The sequence below is a fragment of the Mustela lutreola genome, chromosome X (assembly GCF_030435805.1).
Source record: "Mustela lutreola isolate mMusLut2 chromosome X, mMusLut2.pri, whole genome shotgun sequence".
NCBI lineage: Eukaryota > Metazoa > Chordata > Mammalia > Carnivora > Mustelidae > Mustela > Mustela lutreola.
Window position 1 is genome coordinate 43,447,063 of NC_081308.1, and position 24,320 is coordinate 43,471,382.

The window sequence follows — 24,320 nt, forward strand, 5'->3', positions numbered from 1 at the left end:
CTCAGTCGGTTAAGCATCTGACTTTGGCTCAGGTCATGATCTTGGGGTCCTGGAATTGAACCCTGCTTTGGTCTCCCTGCTCAGTGGGAAGTCTGCTTGTCTCTCTCCCTCTGCCCCTTCCCCCATTCCATGCACTCTCTGTCTCCTCTCCCAAATAAATAGAATCCTAAAAAAAAAAAAAAATGGGCAGACAGTTCTCCAGAGAGGACATCCAGATGGCCAACAGACACATAAAAGATCCTAAACATCACTTACCAGCAGGGAAATGCAAATCACAACTACAATGAGATATCACCTCACACCTGTCAGAAAGGCTAAAGTTAACAACACGGGAAAAAAACAGGTGTTGGAGGATTTGGAGAAAAAGGAACCCTTGTACACCGTTGGTAGGAATGGAATCTGGTGCAGCTATTGTGGGAAATAGTACAGAGGTTCCTTGAAATTTAAAAATAGAACTACCCTACTATCCAGTAATTATACTCCTTGGTATTTACCCCCAAACTACAAAGACACTAAATCGAAGGGATACATGCACTCTGATGCTTATAGCAGCATTATTCACAATAGCCAAGATATGGAAGCAGCCCAAGTGTCCATCAACTGATGAATATATGAAGAAGTGGTACATACACACAATGGAATATTATCCATAAAAGGAATGAAATCTTGCCATTTGCAGTGACGTGGATGGAGTTAGAGAGTATAATACCAAGTGAAATAAGTCAGAGAAAGACAGATACCATATGATTTCACTCATATGTGGAATTTAAAAACACAAGTGAGCAAAGTGAAAGAGAGAGAGAGGGGTAAACCAAGAAACAGACTTAACTATAGAGACTAAACGGATGGTTACAAGAGGGGAGGGTAATGGGGGGATGGGTTAAATAGGTCATGGGGATTAAGGAGTGTACTTATGATGAGCATCAGATGACATATGGAATTGTTGAATCACTGAATCGTAGGCCCTAATCTAATCTAACACTGTGTGTTAACTGGAATTAAAATAAAAACGAAAAAAGTAAAAATCAACTTCAAAGTCTTACCTGGAATTGTTGCAGTATTGTATATACTGTAATTTTATATTGTTTTCCATTTTGATATCTGGCAATCTCTCAATTGTTTACCAAAAAGCAGTTCTTATATTTGTGTTTATTCTGATTTATTAACACTTAAATTATTATAGTAATTTGTATCCATCATTAGAATCTCTGTTATTCCAGTGCCACAAAATTTTAATGATTGTTTCTTTGTAGAAGTTAAAATCTGACAGGATGTATGCCATTTATATTTAAGAAAATGGAAAATTCATAAGTATGTACAGTTTAAATAACATGCTACTGACCAATCAGTGGGTCAATGAAGAAATTGAAAGAATTTAAAAAGTACCTTGAAACAAATGAAAATAAAAGTGTAACACACCATAATTTATGGGATGCAGTAAAGGCATTTCTAATAGGGAAGTTCATCTAAAGAAACAAGAAAAGTCTCAAGTAAACAACTGAACTTTGCACCTGAAGAAGAAAAAAAGCTGAAAGTTAGTTGGAGGAGGAAAATGACAGAGATCAGAACAGGAATAAAAGAAATAGAGACAAAAATATAGTAGAAAAGATCGATGAAACTAGAATTTGATTCCTTGAAAGGATTAACAAAATTGACAGACATTTAGCTTGCCTCACCAAAAAAGAGAAAGAAAGAAAGAACTAAAATAAAATCAGAAATGAAAGGGGAGTTGTTACAAAACCGATAGCACAGAAAGACAAAGGATCATAAGAGACTACTATGAACTAATATACTTTAACAATTGGACAACCTAGAAGAAATGTATAAATTCCTATAAACATAAAACATACCAAGACTGAATCAAGATGAAATAGAAAATCTGAGCAGACCAGTTACTAGTAAGGAGATTGAATCAGTAATCAAAAACCTCCCATCAAACAAGGGTCTTGCTTGGATCAGGTGGCTCCACCGGTGAATTCTAGCAAACATTCAAAGAAGAAATAGTAATCCTTCTGAAACTCTTCGCAAAAAACTAGAAGAGGAGGGAACTCTTCCAAATTTATTTTATGAAGCCAGTCTTACCCTGATCCCAAAACCATACAAGAAAAGATTATTATAGGCCCGTATCTTTGATGAACATAGATGTAAAAATCCTTGACAAAATATTAATAAACCAAATTCAGCAATACTTTAAAGGGTTCATACACCATGATCATGTGGGACTTATTCCAGGGATGCAAGGATGGTTCAACATTTGCAAGTCAGTCAGTGTGATATACCTCATTAACAAAATGAAGGATAAAAATCATATCATTTCAGTGGATGCAGAAAAAAGCATTTCACAAAATTCAGCATTCATTTTTTTAACTAATACTCTCAACAAAGTGAGTATATAGAGAGAGGGAACATACCTAAACATAATAAAGACCATATATGAGAAGCCTACACCTAATGTCATACTCAATGTTGAAAACCTGGAAGCTTTTCATCTAGTATCAGGTGCAAGATAAAGATGCCCTCTCTCACCACTTTTATTCAACATAGTTTGGAAGTCCGAGTCAGACTAGTTAGGCAAGAAAAGAAATAAAGGGTATCTAAAGTGAAAAGGAAAGGTCTAAATGCTCAGTATTTTATCTTTATATAAAAACTGATGAGAGAGGTGCCTGCATGGTTCAGTTGCTTAAGCATCTCCGTTTTTTTTTTTTTTTAATTTTTTCAATTTATTTATTTTCAGTAAAACAGTATTCATTATTTTTTCACCACACCCAGTGCTCCATGCAATCCGTGCCCTCTATAATACCCACCACCTGGTACCCCAACCTCCCACACCCCCTCCACTTCAAACCCCTCAGATTGTTTTTCAGAGTCCATAGTCTCTCGTGATTCACCTCCCCTTCCAATTTACCCCAACTCTCTTCTCCTAACACCCCTTGTCCTCCATGCTATTTGTTATGCTCCACAAATAAGTGAAACCATATGATAATTAACTCTCTCTGCTTGACTTATTTCACTCAGCATAATCTCTTCCAGTCTCGTCCATGTTGCTACAAAAGTTGGGTATTCGTCCTTTCTGATGGAGGCATAATACTCCATAGTGTATATGGACCACATCTTCCTTATCCATTCATCCGTTGAAGGGCATCTTGGTTCTTTCCATAGTTTGGCAACCGTGGCCATTGCTGCTATAAACATTGGGGTACAGATGGCCCTTCTTTTCACGACATCTGTATCTTTGGGGTAAATACCCAGGAGTGCAATTGCAGGGTCATAGGGAAGTTCTATTTTTAATTTCTTGAGGAATCTCCACACTTAAGCATCTCCTTTTGATTCAGGTCATGATCTTGGGGTCCTGGGATGGAGTCCTGCATTGGGCTCCCTGCGTCGTGGGGGCCTGCCTCTCCCTCTCCGGACCCTGCCTGCGGCTCCCCCATGCTTGTGCTCTCTCTGTCTCTCTCCCTCTCTGACAAATAAATAAAATAAAATAAAAACCCAACTGTCGAGATATATATCACTAAAGGCTCCACCAGACTGTTAGAACTAATAAATGAATTCCTTAAAGTTGCAGAATACAAAATCATCATACAAAAATTTGTTGCATTTTATAAACTAATAATAAAGCATCAGAAAGAGAAGTTAAGAAAACAGTCCCATTTACAATTGCATCAAAAAGAATAAAATACCTAGGAATAAATTTAACCAAGTAGGTGAAAGACCGTATATTAAAACCAAGAGGACATTAATGAAAGAGCTTGAAGAAGAACCAAATAAATGGAAAGATATTCCATGCTAATGGATTAGAAGAATTAATATTGTTTTTTTTTAAAGATTTTATTTATTTATTTGACAGACAGAAATCACAAGTAGATGGAGAGGCAGGCAGAGGGAGAGAGGGAAGCAGGCTCCCTGCTGAGCAGAGAGCCCGACGCGGGACTCGATCCCAGGACCCCGAGATCATGACCCGAGCCGAAGGCAGCGGCTTAACCCACTGAGCCACCCAGGCGTCCCTAGAAGAATTAATATTGTTAACATGCCCATATTACACAAAGCAGTATACAGATTCAATGCAATCCCTATCAAAATTCCAATGGCATTTTCACAGAAATAGAACAAACAATCGTAAAATTTGTATGGAACCATAAAAGACCCCCAATAGCCAAAACAATCTTGAGAAAAAAAGAACAAAACTGGAGGTTATCTTGCTCCCTGATTTAAAACTATATTAACAAAGATATAATAATTAAAATAATATGATATTGGCATAAAAACAGCTGTATAGGTCAATGGAATGAAATAGAAAACCCAGAATTAAACCTAAACATATGGTCAATTAATTTATGACAAAGGAGGCAAGAATATACAGTGGGGAAAGGAGAGACTCTTTAATAAATGATATTGGGAAAAGTGGATCGCTACATGCAAAAGAATGAAACTGAACCACTGCCTTACACCAGACACAGAAATTAACTCAAAATGTTTAAAGATTTGAATATAAGATCTGAAACCATGAAGTCTTAGAGGAAAACATAGGCAGTAAGTTCCTTCCCATAGGTATTGGTGATGTTTGTTTAAACTGATACCAAAAGCAAAAACAACATAAGCAGAAATAAACAAGTGGGACTACATCAAACTAAAAAGCTTCTGCACAGCAAAGGAAACCATCAACAAAATGAAAGACAGTTCACTGAGTGGGAGAAAATATTTGCAAATCATATCCACTAAGGGGCTAATATCCATCCAATAGAACTTATACAACTCAATAATAAAAAATCCAACTAAAAATACGCAGAAGTTCTGAATAGACATTTTTTTAAGGACATACAGATAGTCAGCAGTGCATGAGAAGATGCTTAACATCACTAATCTTCAGGGAAGTGCAGTCACTTTGCACCTTTTAGAATAACTATTATTAAAAAGATTGAAAATAAGAAGTGTTGGCCAGGATGTGGAGAAAAGGGAATCCGTGCACGTTTGTTGGTGGGGATGTAAATTGTTGCAGCCGGTATGGAAAACAGTATGGAGGCTCCTCAAAAACACCTTAATTTCAAAATATATGTGCACCCCCATGTTTATTGCAACATTATTTGTAATAGCCAAATTATGAAAACAACCCAAGTGCTCACCAATGAACGAATAGATAAAGAATGAAATACAGACACACACTCACGCTCATACATGTGATGGATTGTTACATAGCCATAAAAAAGAAAGAGATCTTGCTATTTCCAGTGACGTGGATGGACCTTGAGGACATTATGCTTAGTAAAATAAGTCAGAGAAAGACAAATGCCATGTGATCTCTCTTATATGTGCAATCTAAAAAGAAGAAACTAAATGTATAGATACAGACAATAGATTGGTAGCTTCCAGAAATGGGGGTGGGGGTGGTAGGCATGGGTGAAATGTATTTTTGTTTTTATTTTAAATAAACTGAATTTTAAAAAATAATTTATTTATTCATTTGACAGAGATCACAAGTAGGCAGAGAGGCAGGCAGAGAGAGAGAGAGGAGGAGGAAGCAGGCTCCTCACTGAGCAGAGAGACGATATGGGACTCAATCCCAGGACCCTGAGATCATGACCTGAGCCGAAGGCAGAGGTTTAACCCACTGAGCCACCCAGGCGCCCAATAAATTGAATTTTTAAAAAGATAATACATATACTAATATCTTTGCCTACTTACTCTTCTAGATGAATTTCACTATCAGTCTTTTGAGTTGTATAAAAGATGCCATGGGGACTTTAGATTAACATATAGATGTAGTACAATTCATATTAGCATCTATTCGTTCTTGCTGTATTCAGACTTTACATCTGACCGAGAGCACGATAGATCTTTTGGCTTATGTCTTCCTTTTTTCCCCCCATTTGACTTTTATAAATTGTAAAGTAATATTGTATTTTGAGTCTATGTCTCTATCACAGATAATAGTATTTTCTAGTTCTACGGTAGTACATAGGAATGCAGTTATTTATTGCTATTTACCTTACAATTTCTGAATTCATGTATTATCTTTAGTTATTTTACTTAATATTCTTAGAGTTATAGATATTTGTCATGTAATCTAAATATCAGGATATCATATATTTATTCTTCCCTTTTTTCATTTTAAAGTTTTTCCTGTACTTTATTAAATATAATTGGCAACAAGAGGGAGACATCATTGCCTCCCCATATTAAAGACAATGCTATTTTGGGGCGCCTGGGTGGCTCAGTGGGTTAAGCCCCTGCCTTCGGCTCAGGTCATGATCTCAGGGTCCTGGGATCGAGCCCTGCGTCGGGCTCCCTGCTCCGCAGGAAGCCTGCTTCTCTCTCTCTCTCTCTCTCTCTCTCTCTCTCTGCCTGCCTCTCTGCCTACTTGTGATCTCTGTCTGTCAAATAAATAAATAAAATCTTTTAAAAAAAATAAAGTATATTTACTTTTGGCTTTTATAAAGTATATTGATAGTATATATAAAGCATATTGGTAGTTTCCCTTGTGATACCAGTCTTATGGTCTTGGAATAAACTCTCATTATTTATAGCATGCAGCTCCCGTAAATGTGATGCTGTATTCAGTTTGTTAAAGTTTATTTAGGAGTTTTACTCGTATATTCCAAAGTGAAAGTGACCTATAAATTTTGAGAGTTGTCTTTGTCAGGCATGATAGACCCTTGTCCTTGAACCACATGGTGCTTCTCTAGGCATCTTGTTCATTTCTCTCTTGAAAGCTTTTATAACAGGGTGTTCTCACACGTGAAGAGTCTCTGAAATAAAACCATGATTTGTTAAAAGATTTTATTTATTTATTTGACAGAGAGAGATCACAAGTAGGCAGAGAGGCAGGCAGAGGGTGGGAGGGGGGAGCAGGCTGCCTGCTGAGCAGAGAGCCAGATGCGGGACTGGATCTCATGACCCTGAGATCATGACCCAAGCTGAAGGCAGAGGCTTAACCCACTGAGCCACCCAGGTGCCCCCCAAACCATGATTGTTTTAATTTTAGTTTCTCTGAATTTTTAAAGCCCCCGTTTTCCTTTTCTTTTAATAAATTATCTACTAATCTATTTTTGCTGTTTATCTGGTGGGACCCAATTTTAATGGTTCAAAATATCTCTTTATATATCATGGCTATTACTCCTTTGGAAAAAAAATTACGGAAAATTTTTCACTTGTTTCACTTTCACAGCCGTCAGAGTGGTGGTCTCTTCTGACTGGCTTTTTCTCTTCCTCTGTCCCACAGGGCATGGGTGTGGCCCAGATACAGTTTCACTGTTCATTGTTCTGTCTCCCATTCAGCAATTCTTAAAAGAGTGGCCTGGCACTTCCTGAGACCCTTTTGAGGGGTCTGCAAGTTCAAATACTATTTTCATATTAAGATATTATTTGCCTTTTTCACTTTAATTTTTTAAGGATTTTATTTATTTGAGAGAGGGAGGGGAAGAGAGAGTGAACGAGCACATGAGCGGGGGGAAGGCAGAGGGAGAAGCAGACTCCCCACTGACTTGAGTAGGGAACCCGCTGCGGGATTTGATCCCAACCAGCACCCTGGGATCATGACCTGAGCCAAAGGCAGATGCCTAACCAACTGAGCCACTCAGGCGCCCCTTTCACTTTCATTTTATCGTGAATATACAGTGGACTGTTTTAGAGGCTGAGTGACATGTGATGATGTGATTTGCTGTGATGGTTAATGGAATATGTGAAGCAGGATCCAGCTGTCCTCTAGGAAAGCAGACATTAAAATCATTTTCAAGGGCGCCTGGGTGGCTCAGTGGGTTAAGCCGCTGCCTTCGGCTCAGGTCATGATCTCAGGGTCCTGGGATCGAGTCCCACATCGGGCTCTCTGCTCAGCAGGGAGCCTGCTTCCCTCTCTCTCTCTCTCTGCCTGCCTCTCAGTGTACTTGTGATTTCTCTCTGTCAAATAAATAAATAAAAATCTTTAAATAAAAAAAAATCATTTTCAAAATGCCTCTCACTAATTTTGTTTTGGAAAATACAGGCCCCCCCTCCCCAAATGTTAATGGATAGTGATTGGAGTATTATTATATTTAAATATATTAATAAATATTTATTTTTAACATTCCTGGGTTTTACTTTCTCATAAAGTAAATAGCTATACCTAGAACCTGTATACATAAAAGCTCTTTAAGCTTCTCAGTAATCTTGAAGACTAGGGGCACTTGGGTGGCTCAGCCGGTTAAGCCTCTGCCTTAGGCTCAGGTCATGATCTTGGGGTCCTGGGATCGAATCCTGCATCGGGCTCTCTGCTCAGCAGGGAGCCTGCTTCTCCCTCTCCCTGCTGCTCCCCTACTTGTGCTCTCTCGCTCTCTATGTCAAATAAATAAAATAAAATCTTAAAAATTTTTTTGGAAGACTAAAGGGATCCTGAGACCAAAATCTTTGAGAGGGGCCGTTCTGGTACTGCCTGCTTTGAGTCCTAGTCCTGTCTTTGTTCATAACCCATAGTTATCTGTGAGGATGACTCCCAGGTGAAGACTACGTTGTGAGGAGCAGCACTATTATTTCCTCCTGGGGTTTTTTACCTGCAATTTTGACAGAGAAGGTGCCTTGGGTTAAGGATTGGCCCAAACCTCTGAAATCAGTACCTCCTATGGCATCTTAGAGACTACACTGCAAAGTTTGCATTTCATTCCTGCTTCTCAAAATAAAGTAACTAAAAGTGGAATTGTATTGAGATTGAGAACTAGATGGTTTATTGAGCTCTCTCTCTGTGTCTGGCACTTGGGAACAAAGATTTAAGTTACCCCATCCTCAGGTAACTCAAAGTACAGAGGGTAGACAAAAATTGATTTTCTCATGTGCATGTCAGTTTGTATCACTTAGTGTTATAATTAGGATTGTCTTAATTTTTTTTAAATGATATGATAGTGTTCATATCTTGGTACATTCTGTAATGACCCTCTCAAGCTTTTCTTCCTCTTGCGTTCTCTCTTTCCTGCTTTTGCAGCATCTGGCCTATATTACTTACACAGAATGCCATGTGCAGGTTGACAGATATTTTTGTGGAGCAAAAATAAGAAATAGAAAAGTTTATTGACTTCTTTGGGCTTCTTAGCATGGGAATGTGTGGTACATTTTTATATTTTCACTGAAGGGCCTGTGTATCAGCCCACCCATTGGTTTATACATTTGTTTTTACCAAGTGGGCTAGTTGAGATCGAATTGTTAATTTATTTGAACCAACAGATGTCAGTGTCACTAGTAAAAAGATGTCAGGGACGCTTGAGTGGCTCTGATGGTTAAGTGTCTGACTTGGGCTCGGGTCATGATTTCCAGGTCCTATAGTCGAGTCCCGCATCTGACTCCCAGCTCAACGGGAAGTCTGCTTCTCTCTCTCCCTCTGCCTCTCCCCCTGCTTGTGCTCTCTCTTTCTCTGTTTCTCTCTCAAATGAATAAATAAAATCTTAAAAACAATGAGTAAAACAAGATGTTAGGAAGTATACCATACACTAGCACCCTCCTTTGCCATGCATACCTGGCTCTTTCAGTACAGCCTCTGGGAAAATGCACCCCCTGCTGCCTTCTCAAATCACCCACATTTATTTATTTTTTGAAAGATTTATTTATTTATTTATTTATTTATTTGACAGAGTGATCACAAGTAATCAGAGAGGCAGGCAGAGAGAGAGGGGGAATCAGACTCCCAGCCGAGCAGAGAGCCCAACGAGGGGCTCGATCCCAGGACCCTGGGACCATGACCCCAGCCAAAGGCAGAGGCTTAACCCACTGAGCCACCCAGGTGGCCCCTAAATCACCCACATTTAAACAGGAGGTAGCAAACTGCCTTCCTATAGCCCTTTACTCCTCTCTCTTCCAGCCCACTGCTGCCGCACTTACCTCTTAAGAATCATGTTGTTGTTGTTGTTGTTTAATTCATGTTCTTCCGAAAAAACCACAGTGACTCCATTTGGCTTCCCAGGTCCTTCATGATCTAGCTCCATCCTTTTGCTTACAACCACCCTGTAGTCAAGCACAAATGCCAGCCTCCTTCTCAAGCTTTTGGCCATCCCCCCAAACACCCGCCCCAGGTCTGGAATACCTTCTGTCCTCCAGGAAGCCTTCTCTGGCTTACAGTCTCCTCTCTGTTTTCTGAATGCCAGTTGCACTTTTATTCTAATGGTTTAGCACTTAGGTGTTGTGTAATCACATTATATGAAAGTTCTCTCCCCAACTAGATCATAAATTCCTTGAGAGTAGTGACAAGGTAACAAATATTTTTTTGTATTCTCAGTTCCCTACCATTGTGTGCAAGGAATAGATTTATTGAGTGTCAACCATATAAATATGTTGATTGGCTATTAACTCTTCTTCCCCAACTGGAATCCTCCTCAGTAAGCATTTATTGAACACCTACCCTGGAATAACACTAGAGTTGCTGGGACACGGAAATGAAAAGGACATGTGGTAGTCACAAGACTTAAGTGGAAGAGATTATGCAATCAACAGATGTCTGAACAAAGGAGGTGTTGAGGGAAAAGCTTGTTTGAGCTTGCTCTAAGTGGACTGAATGGGATTTCATCAGGCTGAAAAGAGGATGGGGACCTGGATGGAATTGTAGATAGGGTCTGAGCAAAGGCACGGAGTTGTAAAAGTAGGTGGCTTATAAGGAGTAGAATAAATTTGTGGCCTAGGATAAGTCTAGCGAAGTAGATGGGATCTAGATTAGGGCCCTGAACCCATGCAAAGAAATGTAAACTTGACCATATAGGCACTGGGGAGCCAGTTTATGATTTAGGCAAGAAAGACAGAAGGCACTGATGCCTTTAAGCTGAGAAAGTCAGCTGTGTAACACAGATAGCAACCAAACATTTTCTGGATTGCCTTCTTCCTTGGCTCTCCATTATGTGACAAGCCCTATATGTATATAAACTGCTAGTTGGGATAACTTATCAAATCCCCATACTTTGTTCCTCTCCTACCCTAAATTCTGGCTGATTTCAGGTTTGTGGCCATGTAGAAGTTTGATTTATTCTAGATGTGCTATTCTCTGGACTGACATGTCATAGTGAAGCCGCAGACTGTCATGGAAAGAGCCCTGGGCTTGGAGTTTTAACTGCGTATGGGTTCAAACCTCAAGTGTGAGGAACTTCATTTCCTCATTATTCTGCTGCTTTAACTTTTTCTCTTGAACTTTTTAATATCTGCAGAGTTAAACCAATGGTTGTACTGGAATGGATTATCCATAGGCAAATGTCAGTCTTGTGTTTTACCAATTGTGTTTATTTCCTTTGTCGGACTCTTGTTTATAGCATCTGTTTTGCTCTATTTACTTGCTACTTCTAATTTTCTTTTGTTGACCCCTTATTTCTGTGTATTTATTAAGGAAGCACTTTATAACCTAAACAGTGAACCAGATAGCTGCTCCAGGAAATGTTTAGAATGAGGCAGCTCAATTTAGCTGGATTGTTCTGTGTCTGTGTCAGTGGGTTACAGGAAAGACTTCGTAAGGTCCCCATGGGGAAACTGAAAAGTTTTCCAGCTTCTCCTTTGTGAGCCCTCATCCTGTAGTGTCATTATTTTGTTTTAATGAATTCCCAGAACAATAGGTACACCCATCTGAAAATATGACCACAGGACATATTCCAAAGCCAGACATAAATTATTTTTGGACTCTCCATACTTTTTCTTCCCATGATTTGTGTGGCTAACGTAAAGTTGCTGGCACTGTGTATTTTACCTCATTTCCTGAATGAAACATGCTACCAGTGGAGAGAAAGAAAAAGGATTCTGCATTATTTTGCAAATTTTCTTGCTTTTTTTCTTATTCAGTGCTAGTCACTTTATGGGATTCATGGGCATTTAGTAAATAGAAACGAAAAGAAAACCTCTCGAGTTGTGCTACCCTTTTAACCTGAGTTCCTCTCATCAGCTAAAATGATGTTTGTTTTTAGCAAAGATTTCTAGAAACCCAGAATACCTACTCTTGAGATAAAGTGCTTTTTGTAGGTTTGTTGAAGGTGGTAAATCCAGAGTTAGACAAATATTAACTACAAATACTGACTCTGATGCCAGCTGCATTTAAAAAGGAAAGATGATGTGAAGGGTGAGGGCAGGGAACATGTCTTTGTTTGGATTTTATAGGTTGTGTTTCAGGTGATGTTATTTCTGGTGTATTTTTCATTTTCATCCTGTTGAGCTTGAGGTAGCAGTAAGTGTCAGGCAGAGTTCTTGGGAATTCAGGACTAGAGCTCGAGGTGGAGATGAGAGCTAGGGATAGCAGATTTCTTTAGAGGATCCACTGAAATAAATCAGATTAAGGTGGAGAAGGATCTGTGATCTCAGTTAGATCCAGAACAAAGTAAAGGGGCCCTTTCTTTTTCTTTTTTTTTTTCAAGATTTTATTTATTTATTTGTCAGAGATAGAGAAAGACAGAGAACACAAGCTAGGGGAGCAGCAGGCAGAGGGAGAAGCAGGCTCCCTGTCGAGCAAGGAGCCTGATGTGGGACTTGATCCTCGGACCGTGGGATCATGACCTGAGCCGAAGGCAGAGGCTTTAACCCACTGAGCCTCCCAGGCGCCCCTAGAGCTTGACTTTTTATGAAATATTAACTGGGCAAATACTTAGCCTCTCTGCACTCCATGAGTTCCTTCATCTGCACTAGGAGTGATAATGCTACAGCATGGAAACACTGGAAAAGTTAAGTGAAAGAGTTCAGTTTAAGCATATAGCCCAGTGCCTAAAAATTGATAAGTACCTGGTAAATATTGGTTATTTATCCTTTATGTTCAGTGTTTAAAATATTTATCTATTATTCCAATTTTCCAGCCCTTTTGCTTAATTTATGCCATCTAATTTTTCTACATTCATCATATAAAATTCTGATAACCTAAAAAAATGTAAGAAGTTTCTTAAAAGAATTGGAATACGTCAAAAGGAATATTATTTGCCAAACCCAAAAGAATTCTGCTGACTATGATTTTGGATCAATATTTCATTAAAAAGGGGGGGCAGGATTAGGTGAAATAAAGTTGACTATAATGCTGTTTTAAAAAATAAATATATTAAGATTTTTTAAAAAAGATTTTATTTATTTGACAGCGAGAAAAGTAACATAAGCAGTGGGGGTGGGAGAGGGAGAAGCAGGCTTCCCACTGAGCAGGAAACCCAATGTGGGTCTTGATCTCAGGACCCTGGGATCATGACCTGAGCCGAAGGCAGATGCTTAATGACTGAGTCACCCAGGCCCCCCACTATACTAAGATTTTTTGAGTAATATTTATAATTGAAAGATTCACACTTGGGATATAGGAAATGTTTCATCTTAATATTAAATTCTTGAACACAGAAAAACATTTAACAGCATAGCATGCCTCTTTCCCCCAGTATTTCTGAGCATCTGCATTGTGTTATGAGCTCTGGGAGAGTCAGAGCCATGAGATAATATTTCTCTACTCCTATATGGCCCACACATCTCTTAGTACCGATGTGTAGGTTTTATTTCAGTTGATTACTTATGAACTCCCAGGAGTTTTGTACACATGTCCTCATTTAGTTTGCCCATTTGCATGGTTCTCAAAAAATGGCCATCAAATACATGGTAAGGGTAGAGGCACACTACATCTGAATGGTAACTGAATATACTAAGTAGTTTGCATGTCTATATTGTCCAAGTAAAGAGCATGAAAGATGACCTAAGAATAAGTGGTAACCCTGAATAGACATTTTCCCGAAGAAGATGTACAGGTGGCCAACAGACACATGAAGATGCTCAACATCATTCCTCATCAGGGAAATGCAGAGCAGAACCACAGTGAGATATCGCCTCACCCCAGTCATGATGGCTAGTATCAAAAAGACGAGAAATAGGGGCGCCTGGGTGGCTCAGTGGGTTAAAGCCTCTGCCTTCGGCTCAGGTCATGATCTCAGGGTCCTGGGATTGAGCCCCACATCGGGCTCTCTGCTCAGCAGGGAGCCTGCTTCCCTTCCTCTCCCTCTGTCTGTCTCTCTGCCTGCTTGTGATCTCTGTCTTTCAAATAAATAAATAAAACCTTTAAAAAAAAAAAAAACGAGAAATAACAAGTGTGGATGAGGATGTAGAGAGAAGAGCACCCTTGCTCACTGTTGGTAATGTAAATCGGTGCAACCACTGTGGGAAACAGTATAGGGGTTCCTTAATTAAACACAGGAATAACATATGATCCAGTAATTCCACTACTGGGTATTTACTTAAAGAAAGTTTAAAAGCACCAATTTAAGAAAGATATGTGTACCTCTGTGTTTACTGCAGTATTATTTACAGTAGCTACGATGTGGAAGCAACCCAAGTGTGTCTATCAATAGATGAATGGATAAAGAAGATGTGGTATATATACACAATGGAGCGTTACTCAGACCTAGAGGGTATTCTGCCAAGTGAAATAAGTCTGACAGAAAAAGATAAATACCATATTATTTGTCTTTTATGTGGAATCTAAAAACCAAAAATGAACAAAGAAACAGACTCAAATCCAGAGAACAGGTGGTTGCCAGAGGGGAAGTGGGTGGGGGATGGGCAAAATTGGTAAAGGGGATTAAGAGGTACCAGCTTTCATTTATAAAATAAATAAGTCACAGAGATAGAAAGTACAGCATGGGTAATATAGTCAGTAATATTGTAATAACATTATATGGTGACAGATGGCGACTACACTTACTACGGTGAACACTGAGTAATGTATAGAACTGTTGAATTGTTGTGTTGCACACCTGAAACTAGTATAATGTATGTCAACTATACTTCAATGATAAAAAATAGAGTTGGTAGTAACCCAAAGGGGGAAAACTACCCAAATGTCCCTCAGCTGATGAACGGATAAACAAAATGTGGTCTAGCCGTACAATGGGTACTATTCAGTCTGAAAATGGAATGAAGTACTGGTACGTGCCAGAACATGGATGAGCCTTGAGAACGTTATGAAAAGTGAAAGAAGCCAGACACAAAAGGTCACAGATTGTATGATGAAATTTATATGAAATATCCGGAATTGGCAAATCATGGAGGTGGAGAATAGCAGTTATAAGGGGGTGGGGGTGCGAGGGATTTATGTTTACTGGGTACAGAGTTTCTGTTTGGGACAATGAAAATTTTCTGGAAATGGAGAGCTATGATAATTGCAAAACATTGTAAAGGAGCTTAATGCTACTGAATTGTCTAGTTTAGAATGGCTGAAATGGTAAATTTTATGTGTATTTACCACACTTAAAAAAAGAAGGGTAAGTGGTAAGGGGCTTGAAGGTCAATGTAATAAGCCTCCTGTTTTTCTTTCTGTGCAGGAGCCATGGATAACAGAGGCTTTCAGCAGGGGAGTTTCAATAGCTTCCGGAGCAGCTCCAGTGATGAAGACTTGATGGACATTCCAGGGACAGCTATGGATTTTTCCATGAGAGATGATGTTCCTCCCTTAGATGGAGAAATAGAAGGTATTATTACTGTTGATGACAATTTATCTTTTTAAAACTTATTTTTAATGTATACACAGTAAAATTCATTTTTTTCTGATGCAATCACAGTTTTAACACCTCCACCATTGACAGGTTACTGAACAGTTCCATCTACACCCCAGAGAGCTCCCTCTTGCTGTCCCTTTGCAGCCAGACCTCCTTCACCCCCAACCCCTGGTAGCCACTGATCTATTCTCTGTCCCTGTATTTTTTTCTTTGCTGGAATGTCAGATGCATGGAGTCACATAGTATGTCACCTTTGAGACTGACTCAGCCCATTGCCTTGGAGATTGATTCAGATCGTTCATCTTCTTTTTTTTCTTGCTTAGTATAGCCTGATGTGGGATCACGGGGTCATGTGGGAAATGTATGTTGAACTTCCTAAGAAACTGCCAGACTGTTTTCCGGAGTGGCTGTACCGTTTTATGTCTGAACTAGCTATGAATGAGAGCTCTACTTGTTCCCCATCTGCAACAGCTCTGGGTATTTTTTGTAATTTTTATTTTAGCCATTCTAATAGGTGTGTAGTGTTATCTCATTATGGTTTTAATTTAATTTCCCTAATGCCTTATGATATTGAACATCATTTCATGTGCTTTTTGGCAACCTTATCCTCTTGGATGAAGTGTCTGTTCAAATCCTCTCCCTTTTTTATATTTGGATTTTTATTATCTGGAATAAATTTATTTTTTAGAAGGTCTTTTTTTTGAGAGAGATAGAGCATGCACAAGAGAGCATGGGGTGGGGAGAGGGAGAAGCAGACTCCCTGCTGAGCAGGGAGCCTGATGCAGGGCCAGATCCTGGGCCTGAGCTGAAGGCAGACACTTAACCGACTGAGCCACCCAGGCGCCCCTGGAATACATTTATAGAAGGAGAATTCTCTCCATCTATTATTTGGTTATCCAGTAACATCATTCTTTTCAATAACTGCATGTAAGTTCATGGTGTAGCTGTACCGTAGTTTATTTAACCAAGTTTCTATTGATGTGCATTTCAGTTTCCAGTCTTGCTTTTACAAACAGTGCTGCAGTGAATAACCTTGCGTGTGTGTGAGTGTGTGTATCTTTTAAGTATATTAGAACATTTCCGTAGCATGACTATATGAGTGCTTATTTCCCCCACAGCTTTGCTGGTGCTGAATACTAGAATTTTTTTCATCTTTACGCTATGATAGGCAAAATAAATAAATCAAATTTTTATTATTATTTTAATTTTCACTTTTTTTAGATTAATGAGGTTAAGTACATTTTCATATGTTAACTAACCATTTAAATTTCTTTTTCTGGAAATTTCCTATTTATACGGTGTGCCTGTTTTACTGATGGGCACATCTTTTCTGGGAGACTTTCATATATTCTTAATGTTTTGTCTAATGTAGGTGGAGTATATTTTTTTCCATTTTTGTTTTGTTTTTGTCTCCTTTTAGAAAAATCTACAAATATTAAACACTTTTATATTGCCAGATTCATTACCCTTTTCTTTTCTGACTTCTGAGTTTCTTGTAGTTAGAAGGGACTTTAATATTAAATTTGTCCAATTACTTAAAACTATTGTCTGGTTCTTTAAGTGATCAGGATTGCCATTTTCAACATAAAGTCAGAGGACAAGAAACTGTGTCAGAATTTATTATTTAGCAAATTTGTAGTGGAGGCATATGACGCTGCAGAAACTTTGCTAGGTTCTGGGAATTAGCAAGTCTTTAAGGCACCCACCCTGCCTTCATGAAGTTGATTCTAGCTGGCTAAACAAACATTAAGTACTTATGAGAACACCTACCTCTTATAGTTGTTTTCAGAATTAAATGAAATAATAACATAAAGTGGTTATAATTGTACCCAGCCTCGAGCTAATGCTCAATAAAATGTTAGCTCTCATTATTCTTATTTATTTCTGTTATAACCGTATATTGTAAGTGTTGTAACTCTTGTAAGGACTCAGCAGAGGAATGTGTGTGTCTAGGATTGGAGAAGTTTTCACAGCAAAGGTGTGTTTGGAAAGGGCCTTGAAAGATAAGTTATTTGGTAGGAAGAAGGGCTTTCCAGGCAGAAAGCAAGCTTCGATAGAGATATCAACAGGCATAATATACAGAGGTATGAAAAGGTAGGCTATAAGCCCAGATAAATATATTGGGGCCTTGAATGTCATGCTAAGAAGTTTGAGTCAACTTTATTGTCACTGTGAGGACAAACTCCTTCACCCATTCATTTGAAAAATACTTTTTGAATGTCTGCTAGGTAGGCAGTGCCAGGTAGGCACTGTCCTAGGCAGTGCAGATACAGTGGTGGGATTAACATAGGTAAGATCCAGGTTGATCTGAAATTTAGATCTACTTGCGTAAATGAGTAAAACTACTTAGTTATTTACCCATTACAGTAAGTACCAAGATGGAAATAAAATGAATGACAGTAGAGGATAACTGAGGAATAATTCTTTAGAAAGATTAGAGAGTTCGAAAGGTCAGGGAAGGCCTCTCTGAGGAGGTGACCAACTTGGGAAGAACATACTAGTATGGAAACCACAGGTTCAGAAGGATAAGAAGAAATTGTCTAGTAAAGGTGTCTCAAGACAGGAACAGTAGAAGAGAGACCCTGAATTTAAAGTTCCTCACAGAAAGGCACTCATGGTTTGGTATTTAATGGTTTTTCCTATTGGCCACCTTCTGTGAAAGGCACATGTGTTTGTGTATCTGGTCCACTTACGTGTGGTTATAACTCTCGCACATAGTTACAGCAGTCCCAGGCTCTAGTGAAGCAGTCAGTTAGGGTTTCCCCTGAGCTTAACCTGGACACCTCCAGGAAGCCTTCTGGCTAATTCAGAGTGGTTTAGCTTAGTTTTCATCATTGCTTCTAATCGAAGATGCTAGCATATAGCATCCATATCACCAGTACTTGTTCTGTTCACACCGCTGTCAGTAGGTGATGGAGGCAAGCGACTCTCCCTCTGTTATTCCCATTTAATAGACCCGAAAGCTGAGGCAGACGAGATTAGCATTGCTTGTGATTGTAGAATATGTTTTTACATGAGTAGTCCTTTGCCACTCTTCACTTGCCTTTACAGGAGAGTTCCTGCTTGTGATTTACAAGATCTGACCGTAAAACGGTGAAGCTTTTTGCTGTGAGCCACACGCAGAAATTGTTCCATTTACCATACTCCATAGTGATATGATTTTCTTGCTTTGCTTTTTAATTGTTCTTACTTTATTTAGTGTTTTCACCTGGGATTTCCTAATGTACACAAAAAGAACACCAACAGAAAAAAAAAAGGTCATAAAGTCCTTGATGTCTCTGGTGCGGCTATGCATAAAATACTACATTTTGTACCAGGCACGATAGCACGTACTAAAAAGATTAGTTAAAAGGAGCTTGAAAGGCAGTAGAAGTGGTTCTTGTTTTCCAGATGGCTGGAGGGATTGATTTATGAGGAATGAATAAATAAATTCTGCGTGGCATGATTAAATGCATCTGTGGCAGTGTTCTAGTAGTCTGTAAATGAGAAGAAACATAAACATGGAGGTCTCACAGAAGGGGAGGGGGAAGGACATAGAAAAAAGGGGTGGGAGTCATAGGCAGAACTTCAGGGCTGTGCTCCTGGTCTATCGTTCTCACTTGCCTGCCTCTGCAGCCTGGACCTCATGGTTGGCAATTCATTTATTCACCCATTCAGTTTTTCAGTATTTCTGGAGCACCCCCACCCCCTCAGGAACCCTGTGAATACTGTGCTGCTTTTAGTAATACTTATCTGTTCCCTTGTTAACCTCACCTCCTTGTCTTTCCACCTCGCTTGCCTTCCTACTGCCCTCAGATTGTTGCGTGAGGAGACCTTCCTGGCAAGAGAGAGGCACACGGGTATGGGCACAGCAGCACGAGAGAGCCTGTTCTCTTCAGGCAACATGGAGCCTGCGCATCTGGGGTCCGAGGCTCCTGGGGACAGAGATGGTGACAGTTGGAGCAGGAGAGAAGATAGCAGGGGATAGGGCGGAAGATCTAGTTAGAAATCTGGATGAGGTCTAGGCGGTCTGGGTTTCTGGACCTTATCCTGTAATCAAGAAGTCATCAAATGATTTAAAAGCAGAAGAATGATATGATCAGACGGGTGTTTTCGGGAATTTCTGGCAGCATGGAGGATGGAAGAGTGGGTTGAAGACTGGAAGACCAGTTAAACTGTTACTTAAAAAAAAAAAAAAAATCTAGGTAAAAGATCAAACGGCCTGAATTAAGTCAACAGAAACGGAGAGGAAGGAACAGTAACTTCTGGAGAAATTTCAAAAGGGGGATTGGTAGGACTCATTTGATATGGGGAATACACTGGAAGAGCCACAGATAACTTCAAAGCCCAGGCAGAGAGTGAGAGCTGGCCGAGTCCCCCACATGTGGGAAAATGTGCCCAGACCACCGCAGCAGGCCTCAACATGACCTCCCAGTGTCCCAGGGAGGGAAAAATATCTTTGAAAATGAAACACATGACGGTCTGTGAGATCCACCAAGGACGCTGCGAGACAGTTGTGTTTGTTCTGCTGTGCTGCAAGGAAGGATTATAGTATTCCTCCAGAGAGAAAGGGAAAACATCTTGGGCCCCAGCTCATGGGCTCCTGTCAGCCCTCCAGTTGACTCAAGCGATTGTGTAGATGGCACAAACTTTTTTTTTTTGTCCTTATTATGACATATAAAGGGAATTCAGAATCCATCACCCTCATCATACTCAAACTTCTCCAAATACTTAGCCTGGGAGGATGGCGATTATTACTGCTGTTTTTTGAGCTTGGAAAAAATAATGGCTTGTTGGGGCCATAAACCATAGCAGTTCTCTATGCTGAACCCTCAAAATGAGGCTTATTAATGATGGCCACAGGCTCTAAGGGCTTCCTTCAGGTTACTTGATAGGAGAATACCTGGTCAGATATTAGAATTCGTGCCTTCTTATTTCTTCCCACTTATTTATTTACATTTTTGTTTTGTTTCAAAAACATGCATTATTCATATGTAGTTTATAAACTAACAGTTTAGTTTTTACCTGATGTCCCATCCAGGATACCATGTGACATTTAGTCTTAATGTCAGCTGGGGCTCCTCTTGGCTGCCATGGTGTCTTAGACGTTCTTTGTTTTTGATGACCTTGACAGGTGTTTTTTTTTTTCCTGTAGTTTTTAAACTTTATTACATACCTGTATTCTCCACCCCCCAGTTATACTGAGAAATAATTGATGCACTTCGCTGTAGAAGTTTAAGGCTCACGGCAGGATGGTTTGATTTACGTATACTATGAAGTGATTCCTACAGTAGGTTTAGTTAACATACATCATCGCCTATAGATAGAATCAAAAGGGAAAAAACCTTTCTGCTTGTGATGAGAACCCTTGGGATTTATTCTCTTAACAACTGTCCTATATATCATACAGCTGTGTTAACTGTCAGCTGTAGTCCTTCACGTTGTACATTCCATCCCTAGCACTTATTTATCTTGTAGCTGAAAGGTGTACCTTTTTGACCACCAATTCTCCACCCTCCCACCCCTTGCCTCTGGCAACCATAAATCTGATTTCTATGAGTTCCTTTTTTTTTTTTTTAACTCCACATATAGGTACAATCACACGGTATTGTCTCTGTCTGACTTATTTCACTTAGGATAATGCCCCCTGTGTCTATCCATGCTGTCACAAATGGTAGGATTTCCTCATTTTTTGAAGATAGCTGAATAATATTCCATTGTATATATATATATATATGCCACAGTTTCTTTATTCATTCATCATTGATGGACACTTAGGCTGTTGCCATGTCTTCGCTATTATAAATAATGCTGTGGTGAGCATGGGAGTTAGTGTTTTCATTTCCTTTTATTATATTCCCAGAATTGGAATTACTAGATAGTAGGGTAGTTCTGTTTGTAATTTTTTGATGAGATGCCATACTGTTTTTCACAGTGGCTGTACCAGTTTACAGATTTGAGGATGGCTGGTCGGGTGTTTTGTAGAATGTCCCTCAGTTGGGATTTGTCTGATGTTTATCTAATGATTAGACTGGGGTTATGGATTTTAGGGAGGAAGAGTAGCAGTAAAATGCCTTTCTTATGACATTGACACTGTATCAAGGCTATATATTGTCCACACAACTTTCGGCTGCTGATTTTAACCTTGGTCTTCTGGCTGAGGTAGTGTGTGTCATCTTTTCCTACTGTAAAGTTATTGGCTTTTCATCCTTTCCCTGATGTACTCAATGGAAGGAATTCAGTGCACGACCCACACTTAAGAGGGTCAAGTATGTCCAGAAATTAATTGGAATTGTTCTGTATGGAACATTTGTCTCTTCTCTCCCATTTGTTTATTCAGCTACTTATTTATGTCAGTAGGGACTCATTTGTTTAAACTTGGGGTTATAATCCATTTCTACTTTCTTTTGTTCAGAGTTTTCCAGCTTTGGCCATTTAGAGCTCTTTCAGTTTTCTGTTTCCCTTTGATGCAGCCCTGTCACTGTGGGGTTTTCTTGAGCACTTACTTACTTTTTGGCACTGTAATATGCCATTTTTCCAAGGAGCCTTGGTTCCTGTTAGTAGAGAATGATAAGAGAAACGAAGATACGGGTAGTAGGTGAGCTCATTTGTACTGGGGCATTATTGCTTTAGGTGCTGTCAGCCACCCAGTAAAAAATGTGTGTGTGTGTGTGTGTGTGTACTGACCCATGTCTATGTATACATCTATAAGTAGATATATTATCTACATGTGACCATCCGTGTCTACGTTAAGCTAAACATGAGATCATGAGTCTCTAATTCTGCTCCATCAACACATGGATCATTCCTGCCTCCTCCCCTGGCATGTTTGCAACCTCCCATTCCAGGTAGTGAGAAATTTGGCTCCCACCATCCACCATCCATGATTTAACTCTTCTATTCTAGTGTCTGTGTATGGTGCTTTTAAAAAAAATCTTTTTCTTAAAAGATATTTTTATTTATTTGAGAGAAAGAGGACATAGTGAGAGAGAGAAAGCACAGAAGCTGGGGGAGCAGCAGAGGAGAGGGAGAAGCAGGCTCCCCGCTGAGCAAGGAGCCCGATACATGGCTCAATCCCAGGGCCCTAGTATGATGACCTGCGCCAAAGGCAGACGCTTAACCGACTATAGGTGCCCCTATAGTGTCCTTGTTTTTGTGTCACCTCTTGATTTTGAGTTTCCTTTAAGAGCAGCTTGTTGAGAAAGATTCTGTGGCTCTGTTCTTTCAGCTTTAATCCATTGTCATTACACTGGAGCCCTATTGGCATTGTGGTAAGGTATGTGGGAGCAGGCCATTTTATAATTTTCTCTTAAATCTCAGTGTCTGTTGGGCCTGTGTCTTCTGGCTGTGACCTCCACACAGCTTCATCCAGTGGTACAGTTTTTGTTCTCCCTGCCCCATACTTCTGATCACAGCATTCCCAATCCATTTCCTGGAAGCCCGGGCCCCCCTTGACTATTTCCTTTGGTTGAGACAAGAAGGCTGGCGGGAGTGTGTGTGTGTGTGTGTGTGTGTGTGTGTCTGCCTGCTGAAGTGAGAGGAATGTCCTTCCCCCAGCTGGGAGAGGGCTAAGGCAAAGTATTTCCCCCTGGAGCATAGGGCCTTTGGTATAGAGAAAGCTCTGGGGAATTTCACAATGATTACTCTTCCCCTCCCCGCATCAGAGCCAGGAGGGGATCTTTCCTTATCTTCCCTGTGAGAACTTGGTAGGGTTATTGGTGGTAGATCCCACAGGCGTGCAAGCCTCAGAAGTTTCTCACCATCGCGCAGGTCTGCCCTCAGCCTTCGGCAGCTGGGCAGCAGCGCCCTTCTTGTCCCCGCAGCAGTTTCTGGGTCCGTTGGTCTCTACTTCAGGTGAGCAGATCTCTTCATCTCTTTTTGGATAAACCCGGCTCTGCAGATTTGGGCATTGTAGTATCAACCTTCCTTCTCAGGCAGGTCTGTGAAAAGTTCCAGATTTTTCAGTTTGTCCAGCTTTTTCTTGTTGTGGGGATGGGAGTAACAACTCCTAAGCTCTTCACTTGCCAGAGCTGAATCTGGAAGCTCCCTGTGTGTTTTGCAGTCAGTGGAACCACTTCGGTCCTCTCTTGAAGGAAAAGAAAATATCTGTAGAGGCCCTTTGGCAGTACTATAAATCCAGAGTGGGTTCTTTTTAACCTTACCTTGTTCCAGTTTACAGCATGGGGGAAAGGCTGCTGTAACATTTTAGGAGCGTATGCTCGATGTTTCTGGGGTCTGTGGCAAGCAGCTACTAGCTGCACAGATCCTGTAGCCATACTGGTAGAACTCTAGTTAGCCATATGCCAGAAGCCTTGGGTCCCAGGTTGTCATATACTTCACTCATGAGCTGTCTTACTTCTCTTTGCTAAGGATCAGTAGTGCCATTTCATGATCCTACCAGAAGAATGTTCTCAGGTAACTATGCAACCAAGATACCATTTGGAATTCTTCAAAGCTTAAGGTCTTCTCAAGTCATGCAGCACAATGTATGAGTGATCAAAAAGAAAAATCATTGCTAAAATGATAGAAATCAGAGTTGGAAGGGACCTTAAAAATCATGCCTGCGAATCCTTCCTCCTTTTATAGACAGAGAACCTGAAAACCACAGAGATTAAGGCAATTGCCCAAGGTGATAAAACTAGTGATTTGTGGAGCTAGGGTTAGAATCTGTACCTTCTCACTGCTGGACAAGAGGGCCGACAGCAAAGCCTTTCTTTCCCTTGCCTTTCATTTAAAAACTTCTTCAGCCACCTTCCTGTCAGTGCTTTCCTCCTGGTGTTCTCCAAACGCTGTCACCTGCTTTGTTTCTAAACACCCCAGCGGTCTGCCTCTTATAATGCAAGCCTGCCCTGTGAAATTTCCTGTCTCTGCTCTTCTAGCTGTGCTATCATTTTTTGGTCATTATTTTTCTTTTCG

The 24,320-nt window shown here is 40.0% G+C and overlaps 1 protein-coding gene and 1 long non-coding RNA gene across 3 annotated transcripts in view; one reads left to right on the forward strand and one right to left on the reverse strand.

The window, feature by feature from the left end:
* The window catches only part of CLCN5 (chloride voltage-gated channel 5), a 156,622-nt gene that overhangs the window by 96,784 nt on the left and 35,518 nt on the right, over positions 1–24,320 (forward strand). For both annotated transcript variants that reach the window (XM_059156426.1, XM_059156427.1), the window contains exon 4: positions 15,252–15,398. In XM_059156426.1, the coding sequence (XP_059012409.1) occupies positions 15,252–15,398 (147 nt within the window). The remainder of the gene's footprint in view (positions 1–15,251; positions 15,399–24,320) is intronic.
* Positions 6,561–10,097, reverse strand: LOC131820741 (uncharacterized). Its single transcript, XR_009349760.1, has 3 exons — positions 10,037–10,097; positions 9,835–9,957; positions 6,561–6,743 (listed from the first exon to the last, which is right to left on the reverse strand). It is a non-coding gene; the product is annotated as an uncharacterized LOC131820741 (long non-coding RNA).